This window comes from Otolemur garnettii, unplaced genomic scaffold, assembly GCF_000181295.1.
Source record: "Otolemur garnettii isolate 467f Iridium unplaced genomic scaffold, OtoGar3 scaffold00114, whole genome shotgun sequence".
NCBI lineage: Eukaryota > Metazoa > Chordata > Mammalia > Primates > Galagidae > Otolemur > Otolemur garnettii.
Window position 1 is genome coordinate 6,461,094 of NW_003852509.1, and position 27,173 is coordinate 6,488,266.

Here is a 27,173-nt window from a genome sequence, read left to right on the forward strand (position 1 = left end):
TTTAACAACCTGAGAGCTTGTAACAAATTTTTTTTTTCTGAGATAAAAATGTGATCTATATATAGATATACACGCTAGAAGCTTGAGATCTGTATAATGATGCTTCCTTTATTTATATACCACACTTCTCTTAATATAAGAATCAAGAGGCTTAGATCCTGATTATCTCTCTCTTTCTTTCTCTCTCTCCCTCTCTCTTTCTCTCTTTCCCTACCCCACTACTCTCATTCTCTCTGTCTCTCTCTCTCTTTCAAAATGATGGGATTTTATGAGCTTATGACCAAGCCATGGCATCTGATCTTGGTTGCAAAAGGTTCCTATGCTCCTGGACATCAAGAGGAAGAAACTTCCAGCAATCTTTATGCATCATCAAAATGCTTAGGGAATTGCATGGCAAATAATTAGGTAGTGGCTAGAGAGTCTGTTGTGCAGAGAAAGTGCAGCCATCGTCTCCACCAAATAACTCCTTATAAAACCACATTGAAGGCTACTTGGCAAATAACTAGTCAATAAATAGGCCATTTCCATCATTTTGTACAATTTACTCAAAGTAGTGGCAAGAGAGGGGGTAGGATGATGTTTAATATCACCACATTAGACCACAAACCCAACAGTGAAATAATTATTTATCTATTTATAAAACTATTAAAACATTTTACTACATTTAGAATTTTTCTGCAGTTCAAATAAGCAAGTAAAATGTTTAATTTAGTGGCACCATCAGGACACTGCCTCAGTCCTATTATTACATGAATGCATTTCTAAGAAATTTAAGTCAAAGGGAGCCCAATTGGAGTTGAGAATCACACCTCTAAAAATCTAGGATAAAATTTATCACTAAATAACCGAATTTTTAAGCCAAGTCTACAGTTCTGTATGTTTGAATGGCAAAATTATAAGTACAAGAAAAATATAGTAACCCAAGTAGCATTTGCCTTGGTTAGAGCATTTGTCTGAGACAAATAAGATTACTACATTGCAACATAAAAGTGTTTTTGTTGTTGCTGTTACTACTTTATTGTTCTATGATTCTAGATTACAAATAAAGAGGCTGTTTAAACAAGAAAATGACTCACTATAGCAGTTGTTTTTTCAGGGGGGTTCTCTAATCAAATTCCTTTGGAGGAGGACAGTGTCACAAACTGTTTCTCTCTCTCTTCCTTTTCATTCTGTTCTTTCCTTTCTGTCTTTTCTCTGTCCTCCCTTCCTTTCTTTCTTCCCTTCTTCTTTTCTTCCTTCCTTCCTCCCTCTCTTCCATGCTCCTCCCTTTTTTTATTTCTTTGTTTCCTATCTTCTTTCTTAAAAAACGAAATGTATTGGGTATTTATTCTGGGCTAGGGCTGAATGCATTAGATACAAAGACCTCCAAATAATGAAGTGGCCCAATAAGTAAAAAGAAAATTACAGTAAATATCATAAGTGCTTATTCTAATTCCAGATAAGCAGAGCATGCTATGAGAATCTATATGAGAGATGGTGTTGGAAGAAGCTTCTCCACTAGAACTAGATCTCAGGTACAGAGTGGTATTTCATCTGCGGACTCCTAGGTAGTATTATCCTACATTTTCTCAACCTCAGGCACACCCCACACTCCCACAGAATCCTATGACAATATTTGTACCAGAGTCTGAAGTAGGATAGTGCTTGCAGATGAGAACAATCTGGATTTAAAGAAAGCAGAAGAGATTGGTAAGGATAGGATGGATATGTTAATTGTCTGGATTGAGTCATTCACTATGTAAACATATTTATTTCAGAACACCAATTTGGACATGATAAATATGTATAATTTTTGTCAATTAAAAAAATAAGAATAAAAAAGGATCCATGCATGGAACAGAGAGAAAAACTAAGTCAAATGTTGTTCATTAAAGAGTTAAGAACTAGAACTGCACTGTATTTACATTATAGATTTTACTATTTCTGCTAAGTAGCAGACTGTACCAGCTGCATTCAGAGATTTATTTACAGAAAAACTGCAATAAGCTTCTTGGGAACATAAAGATCATAAGGTCAATAAATCAGTAACTGTCATGATGATAAATTTCAAGTGAACAACTTGAGTAAGCCTTTCATTAAGGGAAATTAATAAAATCTTTATTAATTTATCTTAAAATCTTTAAAAAGGGTAAAGTTTATTTAATAAAATGTATCAGTATTAGTTCATTAGTTAAGACAAAAGTACCGTAGTAATGTAAGATAACAATAAGGAAATTGTCATGAGGTATACAGATACATTCTGTACTATCTTTGCAACTTCCCTGTAAATCTAAAACCATTTTGAATTTTGTAGTTATTTAAATTTAAAAATGATCCTATAAAGCCTTTAAAAGTATGTTGTTAACCAGAACATTTTTAAAAACACTTAAAATGTTATTTTTTTTACATAACTTTGAGAACTTATATATCACTTGACATGAAATTTCTTATGTCCAGTCTAATTTCAATATGAATAGGGGAGTTATTAGGGATTTTACTGCTACATGGCAATGATCTAGTATCAGGTTCACCTTTCCGCCCTGTGATTTGCTAGAATCAAACAATGGTACAATTTTCTGTCAGCCTTGTTTCTCTTTCAATTTATCAGAATTAGTAATAATAAGTAACATAGTCAATATTTATTGAGTTTTGACTATATGTGGATACTCTTATCAGAGCTCTACAGTAGTATTTTATTTAGTTTTTCTGAGAACATTATGAGATGAATATTATTATTGTCCTAACTGCACAAAGTGATATTGAGAGGTTAGGTCACTTGCCCTCTGGCATGTGGTGGAGCTGGGCCATGAGGAGGCCATTGGACTATAGTGTCCACACTTCAGACCTCTCTGCACTGCTCCCCCAGTCATCAGGACTCCCATATTAGAATGCTATTCCCCTCCCTTTAGTAAACATTGAGAGACTCTATAATTAGATATTTGGGTGATCCATTAATGTGTGGCAGAATACCCAAATGGTAAGCTGTCTACTACATTCCTTGGCACATCTAGGCACATAGGAAGTAGGTTTTGAATTAATAGATAGATTTTAATTTAATAAAGAATTAATAAATATTAAAAAATCCAAAAATCACTAAAAGTAATTTCTTAAAGGAATGAATATCTTCCAGAAAACATTTTCTCTTCAGGAATGCATGCTGTGATAGCATGCTGACCCCTCTCTAATAATACCTTATAGTCTCTAGAGCTCTTAGAGAAATGTGGAAGTGGGAGGGTTAAATTTCCTAATTTAACATCACCCTATTAACATTATATACTTTGAAGCTAGGCTATAAATGTACATAGCTTTAGTTTCCCTGTTGTGACTTGGAAATATGAAGATAATAATAATTATCCCATGACTTCACGAATCAAACTTGTCTTTGAGCTCCTTTGTCTTTGTCTCTTTCAGTTATTTAGCAACCCAGACAGCTCTAAGAGCTGAAAAGAAGAGGCAAATCCACCCCAAATACCTATGAAACGCAGGGTAAAGGTACAAATGGAGCCCATGTAACATATGTCTAAAAGCTATAAATCAAGCTAATGAAATTTAAATAAAATATCTTCTCATACCTTCACAATTACTGAAAGACCAATTTCCAATTTGAAATCCTCTAACTCCTTGGATTTTTACAGCAGAACATGTTGGTGTGAACATAGTAGACTTTTGGCCTTCAGCCTACAGCTCACCCGTTTTCCTAGTACCAAACCCTACCACAAGAGGTCTCCCAGGTATAAATGTGGACCCCTCTGCCGAGATGTCCAGACTGTTCACACTTTACACAAGTGTCCCTCAACCATCTCTCCAGTATAGGGGTGTGAATAGCAGGTATGGTCCACTCTTAGTGGGAAAGGCCCAAAGAAAAGGCTTATACGGACTCTGGACGTGGACTCATGGTATTTGAACACAGAACTCTGAAGCACCAGACACCCAGATAATATCAATCAGGTGCACTCTGAAAACATAGAAACTTTATCAGTTTATCAAAACAAATAATTTTAATATAGGCAATTGATTAAGAAAGTACAGAAGATTGAAAATGCAAGAATAGACAAAAATTCTAACTTTTCTGAATCTTATATATCAATTAGACATTTAAAATGATTTGCTATGACTCTAAATTTTGCTATGAAAGAGGGACATCAGAAAAATGGGATAATGGGATATTGCAGCCAGCTGATATTAGAAGAAACCTGGGAGGTACATGTCCTTGTCGGGTACCAGACTGACCCATAGCACGAGTTAAATCTTTCTGTCAATCCACACACTACTGTCTTCAAGACAAGTTCCTACTCTTCAGGACATGCAAGATAGTAACTTTAGGATATTATTCTGCTCTTCAGAATATTCACGTAGGCAAAGGACATCTGTGGTATTGTTAAGTAAAGGGGAAGAAGGAGAGCGTGATCTATACCAGAGATGCCATTCCCACCTTCACCCTTTCTATTTAGAAACCTCCCAAGTGGCAGCCTTGTGCCTGGTCTGTGAGAAGCACTACTGAAACAACACACACACACACGTATGGTTTTTTAAATATAACATCATTAACTCCCAACACAAAAACAAAAACCCATTCTTGTTCCAATATGCAGAAAATTCTTACATGACCAGGGGTTTTACTCAGTACATCCTAGTATTAGATGCGGTTTCAGACATTTTTCTCTCATATTTGTTTTAGGTATATGTTTTTTAGCTAGATCATCAGAAAAGCCTGCCTACAGCAATTAATTAAGAAATAAAGTGATCAGTTATAAAAATATTGCTAAGTGTATTATCTCATTATTTAGTAAATAGAATAAAGACCTTCCATAGCTATAAAAAGTTGCAAAAAGCCTATGTCAGAAATAGAGAACCTTAAATATAACTGTTTAAGTGAATTGTCTTGGGCATCTGCTAGCTCTGGAACTCATATACAGATATTGTAGAAATTAAGCAATTGTCCATATAATTGGAATAAATACTCTTTCTGGGGAGAAAAAATTATCAGTTATCTAAATTTACTAGCTTTTTTGACTGATTACACTTTTACTAAGTGATCTCAGGCAAGTCACCTAACTCTGAGTTCATTTGCAAAACTGACGTTATATAACATTACCTATCCCTGAAAGCATGTTTGGGATTGAAAGGTAATAACTGTGAGCAAAAGAAGAGCCAAACCAGGTGGATGAGCACATTAGACTACAGCTTATTTCCTTCTTCAATTCTTTAGAGCTCAGGCTTTTAATCATTACTGTCAGTTGAATATCTCACTTACCAAAACACCCCCACTATAATCCCAATTAAAAAAATTTGAGGAGAAAAAAACTTTGCCTCTTCATGAGAAGCTCTATGTCAGTAGCTTCTATCACCCCTAGCACTCCAGGTTTCCTTTCTCTTGTACATAAACTTGGTTAAGAGTTAGTGTTTATTCTAGTGAGTTGCTTAAGTGCATTTCTAAAATTTGGCACACTGTGGAACACAGTTCCCAGGAAAACACGAATGTATAGGATGGTTGGTGCTGTTCTCAGGCTTCGTTCATGATGGAGCAAAAGGAATTCATCCTTCACACTGCTTCAGAAGAAGCTCTGGTGATGAATCAGAAGGAACTTCCTAATACTAGAAATTGTTGAACCTGGGAAGAGCAGAACAAAAGGAGATATAATATCCCCCTTTCATTTGAATATAGTTAAAGATTTAATTAATGAAGACTATTTATAGACATAGATAGACAAATAGATTTTTTAGGGTGTACTCTCACCCCAGCCCTCAATTAATTCCTATTATCATTTGTAGGCCAGTAAATTCAAATGCCTTTCCTAATATTGAACGCTTAAAAACGCTACCTACAACTGACTATAATGAAAAATGATGCATTATATTTTTTATGCTGTCTTCTCTTTTTTAACAAAATCACCAAAATGGTTTTCACATATGTACTCATGTACAGAATCAGTTAAGAGTGTCCCAAGAAAGAGTATGTTTTCTAAATCACCTCTTCCTGTTCATTCTTTAACAAAACAACAGAATGCCACATGCTTTTTTCTCAGCTTCTTCATAGCTGTCTTCATATCAGCATTTCTGAGTGTATAGATGAGGGGGTTCAACATAGGTGTGATCACTGTGTAAAACACAGAGAATACCTTATCCACAGAAAAGCTGAAGAAAGGCCTCAAGTAGATGAATACACATGGCACAAAGATCAGGCTGACCACCATGAGGTGGGAGGCACAAGTGGAGAGGGCCTTGCGTTGGCCCTGGTAGAAACGAGTTCTCAGGGTCATCAGGATGACAGCATAAGAGAATAGCAAGACCAAGAAGCAGATGAGAGACAACAGACCACTGTTGGCAACCATCAGCACTTCTACCACATAGGTGTCCATGCAGGCCAGCTTGATAACCTGTGGGACATCACAGAAGAAGTTGTCCAGTTCATTGGGGCCACAGAAGGGCAGCTGGATGACCAGTATAACCTGTGTGAATGAGTGGATGAAACCTCCACACCAGCAGGCAAAAACCAACTGAAGGCATAGCTGGCGGTTCATGACAGTCAGGTAGTGCAAAGGGTTACATATGGCGACATATCTGTCATAGGCCATGACTGTCAGCAGAAACATCTCAGTGGCTCCCAGAAAGTGGAGGAAGTAGATCTGAGCCAGGCATCCTGAAAAAGAGATGGTCTTGCCCTGCTGCAGGAAATCCCCTAACATCTTAGGCACGGTAACACAACTCAGGAATAGGTCAATGAAGGAGAGATGGCCCAAAAAATAGTACATAGGAGACTGGAGCAGGTGAGCATCAGCTCGCACTGTTACCACTATCAAGAGGTTTCCCAGGATAACAGCAACATAAAAACACAAAAATATTAAGAAGAGAAATAGCTGCATCTCCCAGGAAGACGATAGGCCCAAAAGGACAAATTCGATCGCCATAGAATCATTTTCTTTTTTCATCAGGCCAAGAGTACCAACTAACCTAGAGAAAGAAAAATTAAATTGGAACAAGAGAGATTTAAGTTAGGCAAAAAACAAAATATACATGTGAAACATATATAATGTATACATACTCAAATACGTAATGTGTGAACTATCCCAATATGGCTCCAGGATTTATAGAATCATGTTCCAGAGTAAAAAGAATTTAAGCAAGTTCTTCAAGATAGTATAAGTAGGGCAGCACCTGTGACTCAGTGAGTAGAGTGCTGGCCCCATATACCAAGGGTGGTGGGTTCAAACCCAGCCCCGGCCAAACTGCAACAAAAAAATAGCGGGGCATTGTGGCAGGCACCTATAGTCCCATCTACTCAGGAGGCTGAGGCAAGAGAATCACCTAAGCCCAAGAGCTGGAGGTTGCTGTGAGCTGTGATGCCACAGTACTCTACCAAGGGTGACAAAGTAAGACTCTGTCTCAAAAAAAAAAAAAAAAAGATAGTTTAAGTAGTACACCCCATACTCACAGAACAAGGACATTTTCATATTTCTTCCAATTCTTTATTTTTGAAATAATTTTTTTTTGAGACAGAGTCTCAAGCTGTTGCCCTGGGTAGAGTGCTGTGGCATCACAGCTCACAGCAACCTCCAACTCTTGGGCTTAAGCAATTCTCTTGCCTCAGCCTCCCAAGTAGCTGGGACTACAGGTGCTTGTTTGGCAGGCCCTAGCTGGATTCAAACCCACCAGCTCCAGTACATGTGGCTGGTGCCCCAGCTGGTTGAGCCACAGGTGCTGAGCTTATTTTTGTAATACTTTTAAATTGCATTCATAATAAACTAGGAATGACCTGAAAACAAAGAGCTGGACATGAGGAGAGGACAGCATGCTAATGATTCCTTTTTTTTTTTTTTTAACATAGAATGATGTCCTCTGAGGACAAAAGTTCTGTGACGAAGTATTTAGATCCAAGCTCTAGTATTTAGTGCCTAGCTCTACCACTTAGCAATAGAGTAGTCTCAGGAAAGGGAATAATTTTAACAATCTTACACCTCTGAGTTTTATTCTTTAGTTATTCATGCTAATATGGTGATAATAATATCTCCCAAGGCTGCTTTGAGAATTAAACATAATATGTCAAACAGTGCAGTGCCACAGAAAAACATTACTAAGCTCTTCAAAATGAGGAAATATCTCTAATTCATCTTTGTATACACACCATTATGTTCACTGCATAGCATAAGCTCATAATTTATCCAATTTGAAGGAGACAGTTTTGTAAACAATGAACGCTATGCTGTACAAAGGTAAATACTTCTTATAAATATAAGGTAGGAAACCTAAATCACTTAGGAAGTACAGAAAAAAAAAAAAAAAGACTCATAGAGCCTGTGGCTCAAAGGAGTAGGGTGCCAGCCCCATATGTCAGAGGTGGTGGGTTCAAACCCAGCCTAGCAAAATTAAAATAAAATTTTTAAAAAAAAGAAGCTCATATTCTTTGTCTTTATGGATTAACCCAGGTCATAGATATTGGGAAGTTTGTAAATATTGGGTAAAAAGAAATGAAATTTTAACTTTTAAGTTTATATATGCATTAGACTTAGAATGAGATCAGAGACTAGAAGCCACCAAGAAAAGAGACCCAAGACCATAACTTGTATCACTGAGGCATATACCAAAGCCTGCTATGACCCATTTATGAGAAAAAATAATAGGAGAAATCAGAATTGAATAGCTCTCAAATGAAAGATACAACTTCATTCTAGCCCAAGAATATGGGGAGGGGGCGAAGAAGGGGAGGGGAGAAGGGCGGCTGGGTGGTGGGAGGGTGACTGGAAAGATCACCTATATTTCTGTCTAACAAGGGTACAAGTGAACTTTTCTAGAACTAGAATATAAATGTTTTGACACAATGACTATGCAAATGACATGAAATTTATGTGAACCAGCTTGATGAAAGTATTTCAAAATGTATATGAAAACACTACACTGTACCCCATGTTTGCATTAATGTATATCATTTAATAAAAAAAAAAGAGAAATCAGAATTGTCCTACTTCTAGACTTTCTAACAACTGTAAGTGCACATGAGAAAATAAAGGATTTGCTAAGATATTGTTTTATGGATTTTCCCCTGTGCTGCACTCACATTCATCCCCTACATTGGATACTTGGATTACCATTTAAAATCAGAGAACGTTAATAACATTTCTCCCATTGAAGTGGTTAAGAATTAGTATATACCTTTCTGTCTAGATTAGAGTATTTTCAGCCTAAGCCAGCTCCAGGAGAAATACGAAGTGAGACAAGACTTGTATTTTTCTGTCTCAAGGTACCTATTCTATGTTGTTGCGCTTGGTTCTCTCAAGTTATTCAGAGAAAGTCATCTGATAAAATTATTCATGCTATCAGGAATTTACACAGAAAAAGTACCTGAATTTTAAAAAGAAAAATCTCAGGTGACATAAAATCTTTCTCTAGGACATTATTTCAAGATATGAAAGTGGTTGAGAGATTTGAGGCTCAAGCAGTTTTTGGATGCCTCTGTCACACCATGTTTGTGACCATCCTCCTCACCTTTCTATGCAGCTGGATGCACAGGTGCTTCCATTTCTATAATCCAATCATCAGTAGAAGGAACCACCTCACTTTCCAGAATCAGTAAGAAAATAAAACAAAGCAAAAGTTACAGAGTAGGAAACCATTTGCTATCATATATACAAGCCTACCTGAGCTTTGCTATTTTGGAAACTTTCCAGTCTTCTCTGATAGATCCGGCATTGCAAATTTCCACAAGAAAATAGCATTCTGGTGTTCTTTTTGGTTATCTAAAATGTCTAATTAACAGGGGTTAGGTTCTCATTAAAATTCTGAATTTAATTTAAAACATAATCTTAGAAAAATTCCAAAGAGCCTGAGAAAGAGCTCTTTTTTATAACCAAAGTTATAAAAACAATTGAAAAGAGGTTTCTGCTGTGGCAGGTGGATTGCCTGAGCCATGTGTTCAAGACCAGCCTGAGCAAGAGCAAGATCCCATTTCTAAAATAAGCCAGGTGTCATGACAGGTGCCTGAGGTCTCAGCTACAGAGGAGGCTGAGGTAAGAGAATCGCTTGAGCCCAAGGGTTTGAGGTTACTGTGAGCTAGGATGCCATAGCACTCTACCGAGGGCAACAAAGCAAGACTCTGTCACAAAATAAATAAAAAGAAAAGAAAAGAGGTTTCTGGAAACCAGGAAAAAAATGAGAAAGCATAGTCCAAACCATTGCTATAATTTAGTCTTAGAAAATGGCTGAAAAACACTGTGATTATCTGTTAACATAAAGAAAAAATATATAAAGAGTATATTATTCACATTCTATTTCCACAGAACAAATATAGAAAAGGATAAACTTATATTAAAGATAAGATTAAAATTATAACAGAAGGGTAGATTAAATACAAGAAGAGTAGGTAAAATATATTAATATAACCCAAATTATTACAAACCACTTATAAGCCCTAGTTTATGACCTACCTCCTTAAAGCAATATGTAATATTAGGGAATTTCAGTACTATAGATAGTTTGCACACTGTCTAAGTAATTACTGTAATAAGATTTTGACTAGCAGTGACATCAAAATCTTTACATTTACTTTTTTTTTGAGACAGAATCTCACTCTGTCACCCTAAATAGAATGCCATGGAGTCATAGTTCACAACAACTTTGAACTCTTTGGCTCAAGCAATCTTCTTTGCCTCAGCTTCCCGAGTAACTAGGACTACAGGTGCCCACTATAACACCAGCTAGTTTTTCTATTTTTACTAGAGATGGAGGTCCCTTTCTTGCTCAGGCTGGCCTTAAACTCCTGAGCTCAAACAGTCCACGAGTCTCAGCTTCCCAGAGTGAGAGGGGTACACCCGATGCTTAAAACAAAAGTAGACAACATTATATCCTAGTTATTTGAGTTGAAATCAAGGTAGGGGCTGGATCATGTTTATTTTGGGATTGTTTTTTTACTCAAGATATTTGCTGTCTTCAGGTAGTATAAAAACATAATATCAATCAATATGAAAAGTTTACTTTTAGTATTAATTAAATTGTACTGTTTCATTGAGGCATCCTCCAGCTTTTGTGTTTCTGAAGTCTATGATACAGTAAGAATGTTGGCCTGTGACTATTCCGTGAAGAATGAGAAAAGCACTGCACCCATCAGCATGAAAGAATAGCCACCTTCAAAACTACCTCCCACCACAATATAATGTGACTTGCCAACCCCCTCCATGGCCCTGAGAAGCAACATTTAAAAATGGCAGCTCTATTACCAGCAGTAAGATCAGGCCATATCAAAGGTTTTTATTTCATATCCTAAGAAATAACCTAAGAATTCACAAAAGTCAATAAAAATGTTTTTAAGTGCATAAAGTGAGCCAAAGAAATTGAGAATGTATAATGAAAAATAAAAATGTCTTTATGGAAGGGTCATACAGCATGGGAGAAAGAAGACAAATAACAAGCTCTTTAAGTTAAAGGCTAATATGAACAGCTGACAAGCCAGTGTCTAGTCTTTCTAAACAGGGAACTGGAGAGGTCTACAAGGAAAATATTAAAAAATGAAACAAAGTTGACTTTATGGGACTTGTACATTTAGAAAATGAAAGACAAAAAAGAAAAGAAAAAAAACAACAATACTATACTGTATTTTGCTATTTTGAGGGAGGGTTCATTTTTGTCTATGTGGAAATAGAAGCATTAAACTTGACCATGACAACAATAGAAAATAAAATTTTCTAGCTGGAATATAAATGTCATGTTAACTCCTTTGGGGGGTATTTAAAGCATTTTTAAAATTTCTTCTGGAACATCAAGAAATGGACACCATTAGTGGAGATCTTATGCACAATGCTATTTCCTATTGGGAAGGGCATAATCTTTGACTCTAAACATTTTTGGTCTTATTTGAAACATCACATTTAATAGTGTATTTGGGAAAACTGAACAAAGATACAGCATAAAACAAATGAAATAATTAAGGAAACAGAAAATAGGATCTAGGGGGACTATAGTAGAATTAGGTCTTGTCACAATATTGCCATGAAACCAGTGCCTTCAGTTATGTGAGGTTAGTCCTATCTTATTCAAACCTTATAGCTACTTTCGAAGGTTCCACTAGCCCTAGAATTCCTTGAATTTCACTGTTAGGCATATAGAAATTTCATTGTCCTGTGATATCTCAAAGTATAAATCTAGAACAATAAAATTCAACAAATTCTTAAATTTAAAAGTAGCTAATACCAGAGTAAGAACAACAATGGGTCTAAAAATAGCATAAGTGGCAGAAAGAGGATCAGGAAGGTAATTGGAGCTTGGAACAAACATATCTGAGAAACTTACATCATTGCTTGTCAGGAGCTGTGTGGTTTTAAGGAACAATGGGCTATCAGTCTCAGGCTGGCAAAATGGGTAATCCTTAGATGACCATCACAGATGCCAAATCTGTGACTTACCTGTTTCCTTATAAGCCAAGCCCTAATTGAGGTCTGGCTATATGGATTAGAAAAATCTCCTGTCCCTAGGGCTCTGATTGTAGCTGATATTTTTATGGTCTTTACGACATTGCATAGCCTAATGAGACCTGGGATTCCCTTGACTGTTGTTTTAGTTGTCTTGAATTTCAGCTCTTGCTACAAAGTTGACCTTGAACCATGTAGGCTCTGAAATAGTCAGACCTGTGAGCTTGTCCCTTTTCATTACTTTGGATTAACTTAGCCCTGCAGATGCCACCCATTTTCCATGCCTCAATCTGTACTTCAGAAAGAAGATTCTCACTGGTTTATACCTCAACCATGCCTTCTGGAGTGGCACAAACTAAAGGATAAATACTAAGCTATCCCTGTAACTTGTAAAAGAAGAAACACTTCCTTCAAGGTGTTCTGGAGATTTGATATAACACCTGAATCTCTGGATGACACCATAGACAGTATATCTACCAGTACCTATTCATGAATCTTATCCAAAAAAATTAACTATTTTTATTAGTAAATGAATGTTTTTATAAACTATTGCCATCAATGTATAATTTTTTAAATACCATAAAACATAATTCCTCAAGGAAATAGATGATGTGCACGTGTCAAAAATTGTACTTATTTCAGTAAGGAGGGACAGTAGGATAACAAGAAAGTTTAAAAGAGATATGACAAATGTGATTTTTATGTTATAAGAAAAAGAATACTATACAATCAGAAAAACAACATTAAAATAAAATTTCTAAGTTGGATGTAAACCAGTTGATGGTTTAAAAGATAAGTAAATCAACACAGTTTAGCAGTTTTCTATAATATCTAATTTTATATAATTATACAATGTTAAAATATCATAAATAGTAAATAGTAATAAAAAGTAAAGAGTGAGATAAACAAAATGACATGCCCATAGAAAGCAAGATGTCCCTTATGCAAGCTTTTCATTTTGTTTTGTTTTGTTATATTCTGTATGCATATATGTGTGTGTGTGTGGTTTGTGTGTGCGTGTGTGTGTGTTTTGAGACAGGGACTTTCTCTGTCACCTGGGCTAGAGTGTAGTGAAGTCATCATTAGCTCCTGGAACCTCAGCTCCTGGCCTTGAGTGGTCCACCTGCCTTAGCCTCCCAAGTAGCTAGGACTATAAAAGTGCATCACCATGCCAAACTAATATTTTTTATTTTTTGTAATGATAGGGTCTTAGTTTTGCTCCACTTGGTCTCAACTTCCTGGCTTAAGTAACCCTCTAGGTGGGCTTTTTAAACAATGTTTTAACATGACATCAAAAGGTCTTATAATCACTGTTTGCCTGCTTTAAAAGCTTTAGATAATTTTTCTTAAATGGTTAAGAAATGATTATAAATAGCCTTCAAAGATATTCTACATCACAAATATTTCTTATCTTACTGCATTTTAATTTTATTTGCCTTGTTTGTGCATATATGTACAGCAAGAGATTTTCATTAATTCTTGCAAATCTCCTTTTCAAATCCCTATGCTTCCTGACCCCAAAGTGTACAAATAATCCCTGCAGTCCTAAACCCACAGCTCACCTGTCCCCCTCTCTGGTTGCCTGATGGACTGCCCGCTGCAGAGGCTGGAGTGTTTGGCAAGTTCTCTGAGAGACCTCTGCATTTTGTGAGTCACTAAACCGAGCAGCATCCCCACCCTGCTGCAAGAGGAAACAGTGGTGCCACAGTTCTAACTTTGGTGTGGGAGGCATGTTTCTCCTGGCTCTCATTACTGCTAGAGGAGACCTTTCCCCAGTATTCTGGAGAGGCCTTTCTGTGCCTGGCGATCCCCGGCAACTGTGGGCTTCCTTCCCTGCAACTTGGAGAAAGACATGCCTAGCCTCTAGTGACTGGCACTGGGAAGGTCCAAGAACTAAACCTGCTCCTCAGCTGTGTGTAATGGCTGTATTTTATCTAGTCCACAGCTGGGACTGAGGGGAAAGAACCGTGGCTTCTCTGAACTTCTTTTAATGGAATTTGCTTGCACTGCCTGAGTGAGTTTGACTGGAACTCTTTATCAGAACTATCTACAGATTCTTGTTCTCCAGCCACAGCTATCTGTGGCTGCAAGTTCCCTGCTGGGGGTTGTGGGGGGAGAGAGTTGGAGCAATGAGGAGCAGAATCAGTGGTCATCCAAAGATGCTCCTCCTTCATCTCTCACCAGTGAGGGTAAGGGCTGCTTCTGTCTGAATCTTTGAGCAGCAGATCCCACAAAATTCTGTAGCTATTCGCAATTGAATGGAGAACAGGCTGACACTAAGACAGGATCAAGTTGCACTATAAGTCAGCCATCAGGCACTCTCCCTATAAGCTAAAAGGGAACTTCATGAGTCAGGGGAAGGGCTACAAGTACAAGCTCCAGCTCATTGGTGAAGGGGTATTTAGCTCCATTTCCTGGGGTCTCCAGATTTGGTCTTGCCTAGCCAGTTTTACTTGTCAAATAGGCCTGTATAATGCTTGCTAAGGGTCCTCAATTAGACTATCTCTCAATAACTATTCAGAGACAATCTATAATTTCAACTAAAAAACTAAAATTAATATATTTTTAAAGCTGAAAATACTCAAGGGGAGGAGCCAGCAGAAGAATTCTGGTAACACAAAAAATCAGATCAGTTCAACTTTCTCAAAGGATTATAAGGGAAATACAGTAAAAACTGTTATCCATAGAGAAATCACTGAAATGTCAGAAAAAGGATTCAGAATATGAATGGCAAATAAGATGATTGTAATTGAGGAGAAGATGGAAATAAAAATTTTAAAAATACCTCAAAAATTGTCTTGAGAAATTAGTGAATTTAAAGACAAAGTCACCACCTGATTGTTTGTGCCCTCACATTAATCTTATATAAAAGAATAAAAAAAAAGGTAAAGAGAAAGTCACCAAGGACATGGACATAATAAGGAAAGAAAAGGTATAGCATGAAGAATTGAAAGAAGCATTCAAGGAACTTTGAAATACAGTAGAGATTCTCAGTAATAGAGAATCTGGAGAAGAAAGAATTTCAGGGGGAGCGGAGCAAGATGGCAGACTAGAGACAGCTTCTTTGCGGCTATGTGTGGTGAGATTAGGGAGAAAAGATTCCAGACACCTTGGCTTTGTGAAGTTTTCCCACAAACATCTCTTCAGGGACACAGGGAGGCAGCAAGAGATTTCAACACCCCAAGAGAAATACAAAAGCAGTGGAGAAGCAGCAAGTACTTTGGTGCAGGCCAAGGCCAGCTGGCCTGTACAGCTATGGTGATGACAGTTTGTACACAGAAAAGGCCTATCCTGAAAGGTTGTTTTTGGACCTGAGCACTTGGTTGAATTACCTTGGAAGAGATTGGGCAAGTGAGCAAGTGACTTTGAAGAGTAATCAAATGCCAGAACTGAGTCACTGGGCAGAGTGGAACTTTAATTGGTGGGTTGCAGGCCAGGTACAGTCATTGTGGGAAAGTTGCCTTGCAGACTCAGTCCTCAGCATCCTAGTGCCAGGCTGATTCTGGTGTGTGTGATAAGCAGGGCAGCCACTTCTGAGGAGATTTGAGCAACACATGCTTTCTTCAGAAAGCCACTGAGTAGCCAAGGGACATGGTTTGGAAAAGTTGAGGCATGTCTATTAAGTGGGCTAAGGGAAGCTTTATGCTCCCAACACAGAGGCATGGTAACTTAAAGAGCAGGAAGAAGTTAAAGAAAAAAGTAAAGCAAGGAAAGAAACAAAAAGAAAACACTTGTGACCTACAGGGCAAATCCATCAGGGTGACCATAGACCTCTCAAATGAAACTTTTTCTACCTTTAACCTACTTAAGCAAAACAATTTTCAGCCAAGAAGTCTATATCTTGCTAAGCTTTAAAATTGATACAGAAATCAAATCATTTACTGATAAGCTAACATTGAGGAAGTTTGTCACAACAAGACCAACTCTATAGTAAATACTAAGACCTATTCTACACACTAACCACCACAATGGACCACAGCAAGATAAACACCTAGAAAATAAGAACAAAATAGCTCCCACAATGACACAAGTATAAAACTAAGCAATGGACTTTCACAAAAGATGAATAGAACTCTACTAAATTTATCAATTCTCTAAATATATGTTAGTTGGCTTGAATTATCCACTGAAGAGGCATAGGCTGGCTGATTAAATATAAAAGCACAAGCCATCCATTTGCTGCCTGCAGGAAAGACACCTAGCCTCAAAGTGCTAAGTAAAATTTAGGGTTAAGGGATGGAAAACAATTTTTCAGGCAAATAGGAATGAGAAGAAAGGAGGAGTTGCAATCATATTATCAGAACAAGTGAACTTAAGGCAACTAAAGTGAAAAAAAACAAACATGGAAACTTCATATTGATCAAGGGAAAAATAAAACAAGAGGACATTTCTAATCTAAATATTTTTGGACCCAACTTAACTGCTCTCAGATTTTTGAAACACATCTTAATTAGTCTGAGCAATATGATATCCTATAACACCATAATAGCAGCAAACTTTAACACTCCTCTTACAGTGCTGGACAGATCCTCTAAACAGAAACTAAACAAAGATACAAGGTCACTAAATGTGACCCTGGAACAACTGTGCTTAATAGACATATATGGAACAATCCATCCCAAGTTTAAAGACTACACATTCTTCTTGTCAGCTCATGGAACATTCTCCAAAATAAAACATATCCTAGGGCACAAATCAAACCTCAACAAAATTAAAAGAATTGAAATTATACCCTGTATCTTCTCAGACCACAAGGCAATAAATGTGGAATTCAACTCCAACTAAAATTTTTATCCCCATACAAAAGCATGGAAATTAAACAACCTTATGCTAATGACAATTGAGACAAGGAAAAGATAAAAAAGGAAATCTTTAACTTATTTGAGCATAACAACAATGAAGACACAAGCTACCAAATCCAGGGGCACACTGCAAAAGTGAAATTTAGTACTAAGAGCGAAATTTATCACATTAACAGCCTACATCTAAAAAACAGAGAGCACATTGACAACCTAATGAATCATCTTAAAGAATAGAAAGAGCAATCTAATCCCAAACCTAGCAGAAGTAGAGAAATAACCAAAATTAAGTCAGAAATAAATGAAATTGAAAATTTAGAATCATTCAGAAAAACTTTTGAAAACTTTCAAAAAGTTGATTCTTCAAAAAGATAAATAAAATCCATAAACTATTGGTCAGACTAACCAGAAATTAAAAAAGTAAAATCTTTAATAACCTCAATCATAAGTGAAAAGGGGAAAATAACAACTGATACTACAGAAATATAAGACTACTATAAAAAACACTATGCCCATAAATTTGACAATGTGGAGGAAATGAACCAAAACTTGGAATTACACCATCTTCCTAGACTTAACCAGGAAGAAATAAATCTCTTGAAGAGACCAATATCAAGCACTGAGATTACAGAAACAATAAAATGCTTCAAAAAAAAAAAGAAAGAAAGAAAGAAAAAACCAAAAGCTCAAGACCAGATGGCTTCACATCAGAATTCTATCATACCTTCAAAGATGAACTTGTACCTATACTGCAGAATCTATTCCAAATTATTGAGAAGGAAGGAACCTTCTCCAAATGTTCTATGAAGCAAACATCATCTTGATTCCAAAAACAGGAGAGGACCCTACCAAAAAGGAGAACTACCAACCAAGATCACTAATGAAGATCACACTGAAAGCTTTTCCATTTAGAACTGTAGCCAGACGAGGCTGACCACTATTGCCACTATTTTTCAACATTGTGTTGGAAGTTCTAGCCAATGCTATCAGGCAAGAAAAGGATATAAAAGGCATATTCCCATCTGATCTTTGATAAACCAAACAAAACCAGGCAATGGGGAAAAGAGTCCCTATTTAATAAATGGTGCTGGGAAAGCTGGTTAGTTATACATAGAAAACTGAAAGTGGACCCCTATCTATCACCACAGACAAAAATTAATACCACTGGATAAAAGATTAAATTTAAGATGCAAAACAATAAAAATTCTGGAAGAGAGTATGGGGAAAATGCTTGAAAAAATTAGCCTGGGAAAAGATTTTATGAAGATGACTCTCATGGCAATTTCAGCAACACCAATAAATGGGACTTGATCAAGCTAAAAAGCTTCTGCAAAGCTAAGGGTACCACAACTAAAGCAAATAGACAGCCTTTAGAATGGGAGATGATTTTTGCATGTTATGAATCTGACAACAGGCTGATAACTAGAATCTGCAGAGGACTCAAATTAATCAACAACAAAAGAACAAACCATTTAAAAGTGAGCAAGAGACTTTCTTTTCTTTTTTTTTTCTTTTTTTTGCCGGGGCTGGGTTTGAACCCACCACCCTGGGCATATGAGGCTAGCAACCTATGCCTTGAGCCACAGGCACCACCCCGTGAGCAAGAGACTTGAAAAGAAACATCTCTGTAGATGATAGATGGCCAACAAACACATGAAAAACTGCTCAAGGTCTCTAATCATCAGAGAAATGCAAATCAAAACCACTCTGAGATATTACCTAATACCAGTGACATTAGCCCACATCACAAAGTCCCAATATGCAGATGCTAGCTGGCATGAATGTGAAGAGAAGGGAACACTTTTGCACTGCTGGTGGGACTACAAACTACTACAACCTTTATGGAAAGAAGTATGGAGAATCCTTAAAGAACTAAAATTCAAACTTCCATTTGATCCCACAATCCCATTACTATGTATCTACCCAGAAAAAAATCATTTTACCACAGGACATCTGTACCAGAATGTATTGCATCTCAGTTCACACTTGCCAAGTTGGGAAAGCCACTCAAATACTATTCAACCTATGAATGGATTAACAAACTGGGGTATGTGTATACCATGAAGTACTATTCAGCCACAAGAAAAGATGGAGTCTTTTCATCTTTTGTGTTTACCAGGATGAGTTGGAACACATTCTTCTTAGTAAGGTATCTCAGGAATAGAAAAAAAAATACTCATGTACTCAATACTAATATGAAATCAATACATAAACAATTACATGACCACAGGAAAGATACAACACAAATATAGAAAGCAGGACAAGGGGAGGGAAGGGGAAATTAGTGGGAAGGGGAAATTAGTGGGAGGAGTGAAGCTAATTCTCAGGATCTCACCTAATATGCACAATGTGAGGATGTTCAGCACATCCCCTGGGTGAAAGGCTCAACGATAATTTGAACTTTACTTTAGAATTGAAAACAACGCAACCTAAACATTCATACCCTCATGTTAATTTAAAATAAAAGAAAACTTATGGGTAAATTAACAGGAGTGGGGTTGCTAGATCACATGGAAATTCTTAGTTTTCTGAGGAAGCACCACATAATTTTCCATAATGACTATACTAATTACATTCCCACCAACAGTGCATGGGGTTGCCCTTTCTCCACTGGAAATTAGTATCTTTTATCTTTTTGATATTACCCATTCTAACTGGGGTGAGGTGAAATCTTATTGTAGTTTTAATTTACATTTCACTTTTCTCATAGACATAGCAAAAACAATGCTAAAATTTATATGGAACCATAGAAAACCCTGACTAGTCAAAGAAACTACAAATGAAAAGAACTAAGCTAAGGCATCACACTACCTGTTTTCAAACTATACCATAAACAATGCTTTTATAATTCAAACATCATGGGACTAGCATAAAAATAAACACATCAACTAGTGTAACAGAACAGACAGCCCAAAGCTCAGAAAAAAATCCAGGTTTCTATAGTCAATTAATCTTTGACAAAGATAAGAAGAATATACAATGGAAAAAGAGAATACTTCCATAAATTGTGTTGGGAAAACTGGATATCTACATTTAAAATAATGAAATTGGACTTTTATTTCACACAATATACAAAAGTAAACAACTTAAAATGGGTTAAGGGCTTAAATATAAGACCAGAAAACATAGAGCAAAAAGTACTTGGTCTTGGCAATGACTTTTTAGATTTGACTCCAAAAGTAAAAGAAACAAAACCAAAATAGACAGATAAGATTGGAACAACAACAACAAAAAAATCTTCAGTATATCAAAGGAAACAATTAACAGAGGAACAAATAAAATCCTTAACTAGAAGAAAATATTCACAAGCCATCCATGTGATAAGGGACAGAATTTGAAATCTATAAGGAACTGAACACCAGGAAGAACCACTCAGCCCCTGACACCGGGTATCCACAGAGAGAACCTCTAGACCCACCCTGGTGCCAGAAGCCCATTTCCCAAGTGAAATGAATTTGAGTCATCTGCTAAAAATGAACATATGCCTCCCCTAGGATCCAACAATTGATATTTATAAAATATAAATCCTTAAATCATATACCAAAGATTTACATATATCTAATAATAGTCATAGCAGCATTGTTTCCAACAGCCAAGGCTAGAAACAATACTAATATCCCACTAATAATAGGATGGATACCTGTAGTATAAGCATTCAAAGAAACATTATACAGTAATAATTCTTGGACCCATAGCATAGTGGTTACAGTGCCAGCCATATATACCAAGGGTGGCAGGTTCGAACCTGGCCCAGACTAGCTAAACAACAATTACAACTGCAACAAAAAATAGCCAGGTGCTGTGGTGGGGGCCTGTAGTCAGGAGGCTGAGGCAAGAGAATCTCTTAAGCCCAAGAGTTTGAGGTTGCTGTGAGCTTTGACTCCATGGCACTCTACCAAGGGCAACATAGTGAGACTCTGTCTCAACAATAATATTATTATTATTATTAATGATAATTGAACTTCAGTTATATGAAAAGCCACAGATAGATTTTTACAAATACTTGTACAAGGGTGAGGGGCAAGATAGCCTACTGGAGCCAACTTTCAACACCAGCTACCATCTAGAGGAAAGGATAATGACCAGAAAGTACCCAATAAAGCTGAAGACTGGGAGCCAAACTGAGAGACAAGAATGATAACTGCACATCACCTCTGCTGAGGCAAGCTGTGAAGCTGTGACTCCAAGAAAGCAAATTTCAGGTACAAAACTCATCCCAAAGGAAAAGAGTCCATCCCCTCCCCCAAGAGAATTGTTCATTTATTTATTTTTTTGCTTGCCATAGGTTTTCTACAGGTGAGTTGTGAACTGAGGACCTCTTGTCTCACCCCCCCAGGAGAGAGTTGCAGGAAGTGGGGACTACTTCTCCGGAGTGATGCAGATGTGACCCTGATCACTCTCTTGCCAGGTATGAAAGTTGAACTAATGTTTTCTCTGCCATTTCGAACTTCCAGTCCACCCTCCCCCCAACCCAACAGTCCTGAAGTCTAACCCCTGCAGAGACCAGAATGTCTGCAGTTCATTGCCACATCTGAGCACTGCAAGGGCTGTGGTAGAAAAGCTGCACTGTAAAAGTGAGCCCAGCAGTAGTGCAGACAAAGGAGGGGAGGCTGTCGGGATTGGCTCTGAAAAGTGCAAACTAGCTGCAGGAGGAGGTTTGCGAACCGTGTACCCCACCCTGCTGGAGCCTTGTGCCTACCCCTACCTCACACCCTGCCAGAGCCACTGGCCGCTCAACCTTGCTGTTGGATCCCTGACCTCCGTGCTCCTAGAGCTGCACTACAGCCACCTCCCTGGCCGTGGAAGCCACCTGAGAGTTGCTCAGCATACCTCCCATGAAGATTCAGCAACAGTAGAGCAATCCCCCCTGGGTCCAATCTTGAGAGACACCTCTCAAACTCTGAGGACTGCAAGAGGAAGCCAGACCCTACCCTATAGGGATATTAGTGCTGCAGAGCAGCTGGGGAAAAGGTGTGGTGGCTGAGAGAGATAATCATTTGCTAACTTGTTATCCTCAGGTTCAGACTGAGCACAGGTAGAACACTCCACAGTTGCCATTGAGTACCCAAGGTAGGCAGGCCTCAGCTCTCCCAGTTGGCTGGTGGCAGAGGGTGGTGGCCAGGCTGAGGGGGCATTGATTTTCCTTTAACACTGGCAGGTGCAAAGCCCTGACACACATCTGCTTATTGGAGGGAGCAGGAAGACAGCTCCATGGGGTTAACAGTGACTGGGCATGAAAGAGGGGCAAGGTGGGGTAACATATACCGGCCCCCTGGTCCAACTCTGCTACTGGGTGGGCCTTTCTGACTCCCACAGCACCAGAATGATTCACATTTGAGCAAACAGTAGACCTCTACTATCTAGTTGCTGGAGACCTTTCAAACTCTCCAACTTGAGAGTTGGTACTGACTGGGTCAATTGGTTTAGAACTCCTAATCTGGGCCCATCACCCAAGGACACTCTTGGGTGATACCCTGATTGTGTGACAATGGGAAGGTTTGATTTTCCTCTTACAGTTGTTGACTGTGGGGGGCAGAGTGTCTTAGCTGCTTGTATTTCTCCACATCTGAAACTTTAACCCAGAGTCATTGATCTACTAAGATTGGAGAAAGACAAGCTGAATAAAAGACAGAGCCACCTAACCCCACCACATTAAGCAGATCCCCAGAGCCTCAGACTGTAATACTGTGCAGTCCTTTGCAAAGCTGTAGGGGGAAAAGCTACAGTCACCAGTCCCAGATCCTTAGCAAAGGGCTGGTTTACAACTCTAGGAGCCCCAAATCCAATAACACCTTACCTGCCCACCTAGCCAAATGGTGAAAAATAATCATGAGGCAGAATCAGCAGAAAAACTCTGGCAACATGAATGATCAGAGTAGATCAACTTCCCCAAGAAATGACAAAACAGACACACCAGATGATCACATTCATAAATAAATGGCTGAGATATCAGAAACCAAATTCAGAATTTGGATGGCAAATAAGATCAACAGAATGGAGGTAAATATGGAATTAGAATGTCAAGGAGTAATTCAAAAGTTGTCTCAAGAATTCAATGAATTCAAAGACAAAATCACAAAGATTTTGACACATTGAGGCTAGAACTTGCAGCCCTCAAAGATCTGAGAAATACAGTAGAATCCCTCCGTAACAGAATGGAGCAGGCAGAAGAAAGGATCTCTGCCATTGAAGACAAAGCTGTTGAATGCTCCCAAATGCTCAAAGAAGAAGAGAAGTTGAGAGCAAAAATGGACCATTCCCTGAGAGAATTGTGAGACCACTCCAAAAGAGCAAACATTCACCATATATGAATCCCTGAAGGAGAAGAGGTTGCTTCAAAAGGCCCAGATGCTCTACTTCAAGAGATAATCAAAGAGAACTTCCCAAACATGGAAAGAGATTCTAAAATCCAGATAGCAGACTGTTTCAGAACCCCAGCATGACTCAACCCAAATGAAGCATCTTCTAGACACATTGTTATCAACTTCACCAAAGTTAATATGAAAGAGAAAATCCTGCAAGCAGCCAAATGTAAGAAAATCATAACCTACAAGGGGAAGAATATTAGAATGACTGGAGATCTTTCTGTTGAAACTTTTCAAACCAGAGGAGAGTGGTCATCAACCTTCAATCTCCTAAAACAAAACAACTTTCAGCCCAGGATCCTGTATCCATCTAAATTGAGTTTCATTTATGATGGAAAAGTTAATACTTTAATGACATACACATGTTGAAGAAATTTGCCATAACCAAACCAGCTCTTCAGGATATCCTTAGACCCATCCTCCATAATGACCAGCACAATGCTCTACCACCAAAGTAATCTCACTCTGAAATTCTTGACCAAAACCCAATTTCCACAGTGATGAAAAAACTCAAAATGTCCACTGGACTTTTGAAAAACTTGACATCCAAAATACTACCAGGCTTATCAGTACTCTTAATTAATGTGAATGGCTTAAACTGTCCTCTTAAAAGGCACAGGTTGGCTGACTGGATATAAAAACTCACGCCAGATATCTGCTGCATATAAGAATCTCATTTAACCTTAAAGGATAAATATAGACTCAGGCTGAAGGGATGCACATCTGTAATCCAGGCAAATGGGAATCAGAAAAAAGCAAGGGTGGCAATTTTATTTGAGGATACACTAGGCTTTAAACCAACAAAAGTAAGGAATGACAAGGATGGTCACATATTTGTTAAGGGAAACACTCAACATGATGAGATGTTGATTATTAACATTTATGCACCCAACAAATTTATAAAGGCGACCCTAACAGATACAAGCAATTTAATATCTTCCAGTACCATATAGTTAGAGATTTTCACACCCCTTTGGCAGTATTGGATAGATCTTCCAATAAGAAACCAAACAAAGAAATTTTGGACATAAACTTCACCATACAACAATTGAATTTAACAGACATCTATAGAACATTTAATCCTAACAAAACTGAATACATGTTCTTCTTATCAACCCATGGAACATCCTCCAAAATTGATCATATCTTAGGTCATTAGTCTAATCTCAGAAAATTTAAGAGTATAAAATTATTCTCTGTATTTCCTTGGATCATCACATAATAAAAGTTGAACTCAATAATAACAGGTATCTGCATACTCATACAAAATCATGGAAACTAAATAACCTTATGGTGAATGATAGCTGGGTCATAGATGAGATTAAGAAGGAAATTGCCAAATTTTTGGAACAAAACGATAATGAGACATGATTTATCAAAACCTCTGGGATACTGCAAAGGCAGTCCTAAGAGGAAAATTTATAGCATTGTAAACCTTCCTCAAAAGAACAGAAAGAGAGGAAGTCAATAATTTAATGGAACATCCTAAGCAACTGGAAAAGGAAGAACATTCCAACCCCAAACCCAGCAGAACAAAAGACATAACTAAAATTTGAGCAGAATTAAATGAAATCAAAAGCAAAAGAATTATTCAAAAGATCAATGAATCAAAAAGTTATTTTTTGAAAAATTCAACAAAATGGATAAACCTTTGGAGAAATAACAATAGACACCTCAGAAATAAAAAAAATCATAATGAATACTACAATAAAACTTTATTCTCAGAAATATGAATATATGAAAGAAATTGAAAAATACATGGAAGCACTCCAACTTCCTAGACTTAATCAGAACAAATTGGAAATGCTGAACAGACCTATATCAAGAACTGAAATAGAATCACTATATGAAATCTCCCTAAAAAGAAGAGTCTGGGACCAGATTGCTTCACATCAGAATTCTACCAAACCTTTAAAGAGCAACTAGTACCTATATTACTTAACCTTTTCCAAAACATTAAAAAAGAAGGAATATTTTCCAATACATTCTATGAAACAAATATCATCCTGATCCCCAAACCAGAAAAAGATACAAGAAGAAAAGAAAACTATAGACCAATATCTTTAATGAACATAGGGGCAAAAATATTCAATAAGGTCCTAGCAAACAGAATCCAGCAATACATCAAACAAATTATACACCATTACCAAGTGGGTTTTATCCCAGGGTCTCAAGGTTGGTTCAATACACATAAATCCATAAATATAATACATCACATAAACAAAAAAAAAAACAAAGACTATATGATTCTCTCAATAGATGCAGAAAAAGCTTTTGACAATATCCAGCATCTTCTCATGATCAGAACAATTAAGAAAATAGGTACAAAAGAGACTTTTCTTAAACTGATACAGGCAATCTATAGCAAACCCATGGCCAATATCATATTGAATAGAGCAAAACTGAAAACATTTCCACCTATATCAGGAACGAGGCAAGGTTGCCCATTGTCTCCACTGCTTTTCAACATTGTAATAGAAGTCTTGGCCATTGCAATCAGGCAAGAGAAGGCTATTAAGGGTATCCAAATAGGATCAGAAGAGATCAAACCATCACTCTTCACAGTTGATATGATTGTATATCTGGAAAAAACCAGGGACTCAACTACAAGACTCTTAGAAGTGATCAAGGAATACAGGAGCATCTCAGGATACAAAATCAATACTCACAAATCACTAGCTTTATATACACCAATAATAGTCAAGCCAAAAAAACAGTCAAGAACTCTATTCCCTTTACAGTTATGCCAAAGAAGATGAAATATTTGGGAATTTACCTTTTAAAGGACATGAAAGATCTCTATAAAGAGAATTATGAAACTTTGAGAAAACAAATAGCGAAAGATGTTAACAAATGGAAAAACATACTATGTTCATGGCTGGGAAGAATCAACATTGTTAAAATGTCCATATTACCCAAAGCAATTTACAAATTTAATGCAATCCCTATCAAAGCACCACCGCTATACTTTAAAGATCTGGAAAAAATAGTACTTAGTTTTATATGGAACCAGAAAAACCCTTGAATAGCCAAGACATTACCCAGAAATAAAAACAAATGAGGAGGAATCATGCTATGAGACTTCAAACTGTACTATAAATCTATAGTGTTCAAAACAGCATGGTGTTGGCACAAAAATAGAGAGGTAGATGTATGGAACAGAATTGACAACCAAGAGATGAACCCAGACACTTCTAGTTATTTGATCTTTGATAAGCCTATCAAAAATATAAATAGGGGGAAACATTCCATATTTAACAAATGGTGCTGGGAGAATTGGTTGGTGACTTGTAGAAGACTGAAACTCCACCCAAACTTTTCACCAATAACAAAAATTGACTCTCACTGGATAAAAGATTTAAACTTAAGACATGAAACTATAAAGATTCTTGTAGAGAATGCAGGAGAAACACTTGAAGAAATCTGCCTGGGAGAATACTTTATGAGGAAGACTCCCCGCCCCGGGCAATTGAAGCAACACCAAAAATACATTACTGGGATCTGATAAAACTAAAAAGCTTCTGCACAACCAAGAACACAGTAAGTAAAACAAGAAGACAGCCCTCAGAATGGGAGAGGATATTTGCAGGTTATGCTTCTGACAAAGGTTTGATAACCAGAATCCACAGAGAACT

General features: G+C 37.3%; 2 protein-coding genes across 2 annotated transcripts in view; one reads left to right on the top strand and one right to left on the bottom strand.

Moving 5' to 3' along the window:
- Nucleotides 1–5,960: 5,960 nt before the first annotated feature.
- On the bottom strand, nucleotides 5,961–9,197 carry LOC100949368 (olfactory receptor 4Q3). Its single transcript, XM_012809833.2, has 2 exons — nucleotides 9,157–9,197; nucleotides 5,961–6,960 (listed from the first exon to the last, which is right to left on the bottom strand). The coding sequence occupies exon 2, from the start codon at nucleotides 6,906–6,908 to the stop codon at nucleotides 5,961–5,963; it is 948 nt and encodes a 315-aa protein (XP_012665287.2). The 5' UTR covers nucleotides 6,909–6,960; nucleotides 9,157–9,197.
- A 4,762-nt stretch (nucleotides 9,198–13,959) lies between these two features.
- Nucleotides 13,960–27,173, top strand: part of LOC100949693 (olfactory receptor 11G2-like) — a 28,899-nt gene continuing 15,685 nt past the window's right edge. Inside the window, exons 1-3 of the mRNA XM_023517580.1 lie at nucleotides 13,960–13,992; nucleotides 14,443–14,563; nucleotides 21,628–22,144. Coding sequence (XP_023373348.1) covers nucleotides 13,960–13,992; nucleotides 14,443–14,563; nucleotides 21,628–22,144 — 671 coding nt within the window. The remainder of the gene's footprint in view (nucleotides 13,993–14,442; nucleotides 14,564–21,627; nucleotides 22,145–27,173) is intronic.

What these genes read in the sequence shown, in the direction of transcription:
- LOC100949368 (XM_012809833.2), bottom strand. Translation starts at nt 6,908, where the DNA reads ATGAAAAAAGAAAATGATTCTATGGCGATCGAATTTGTCCTTTTGGGC.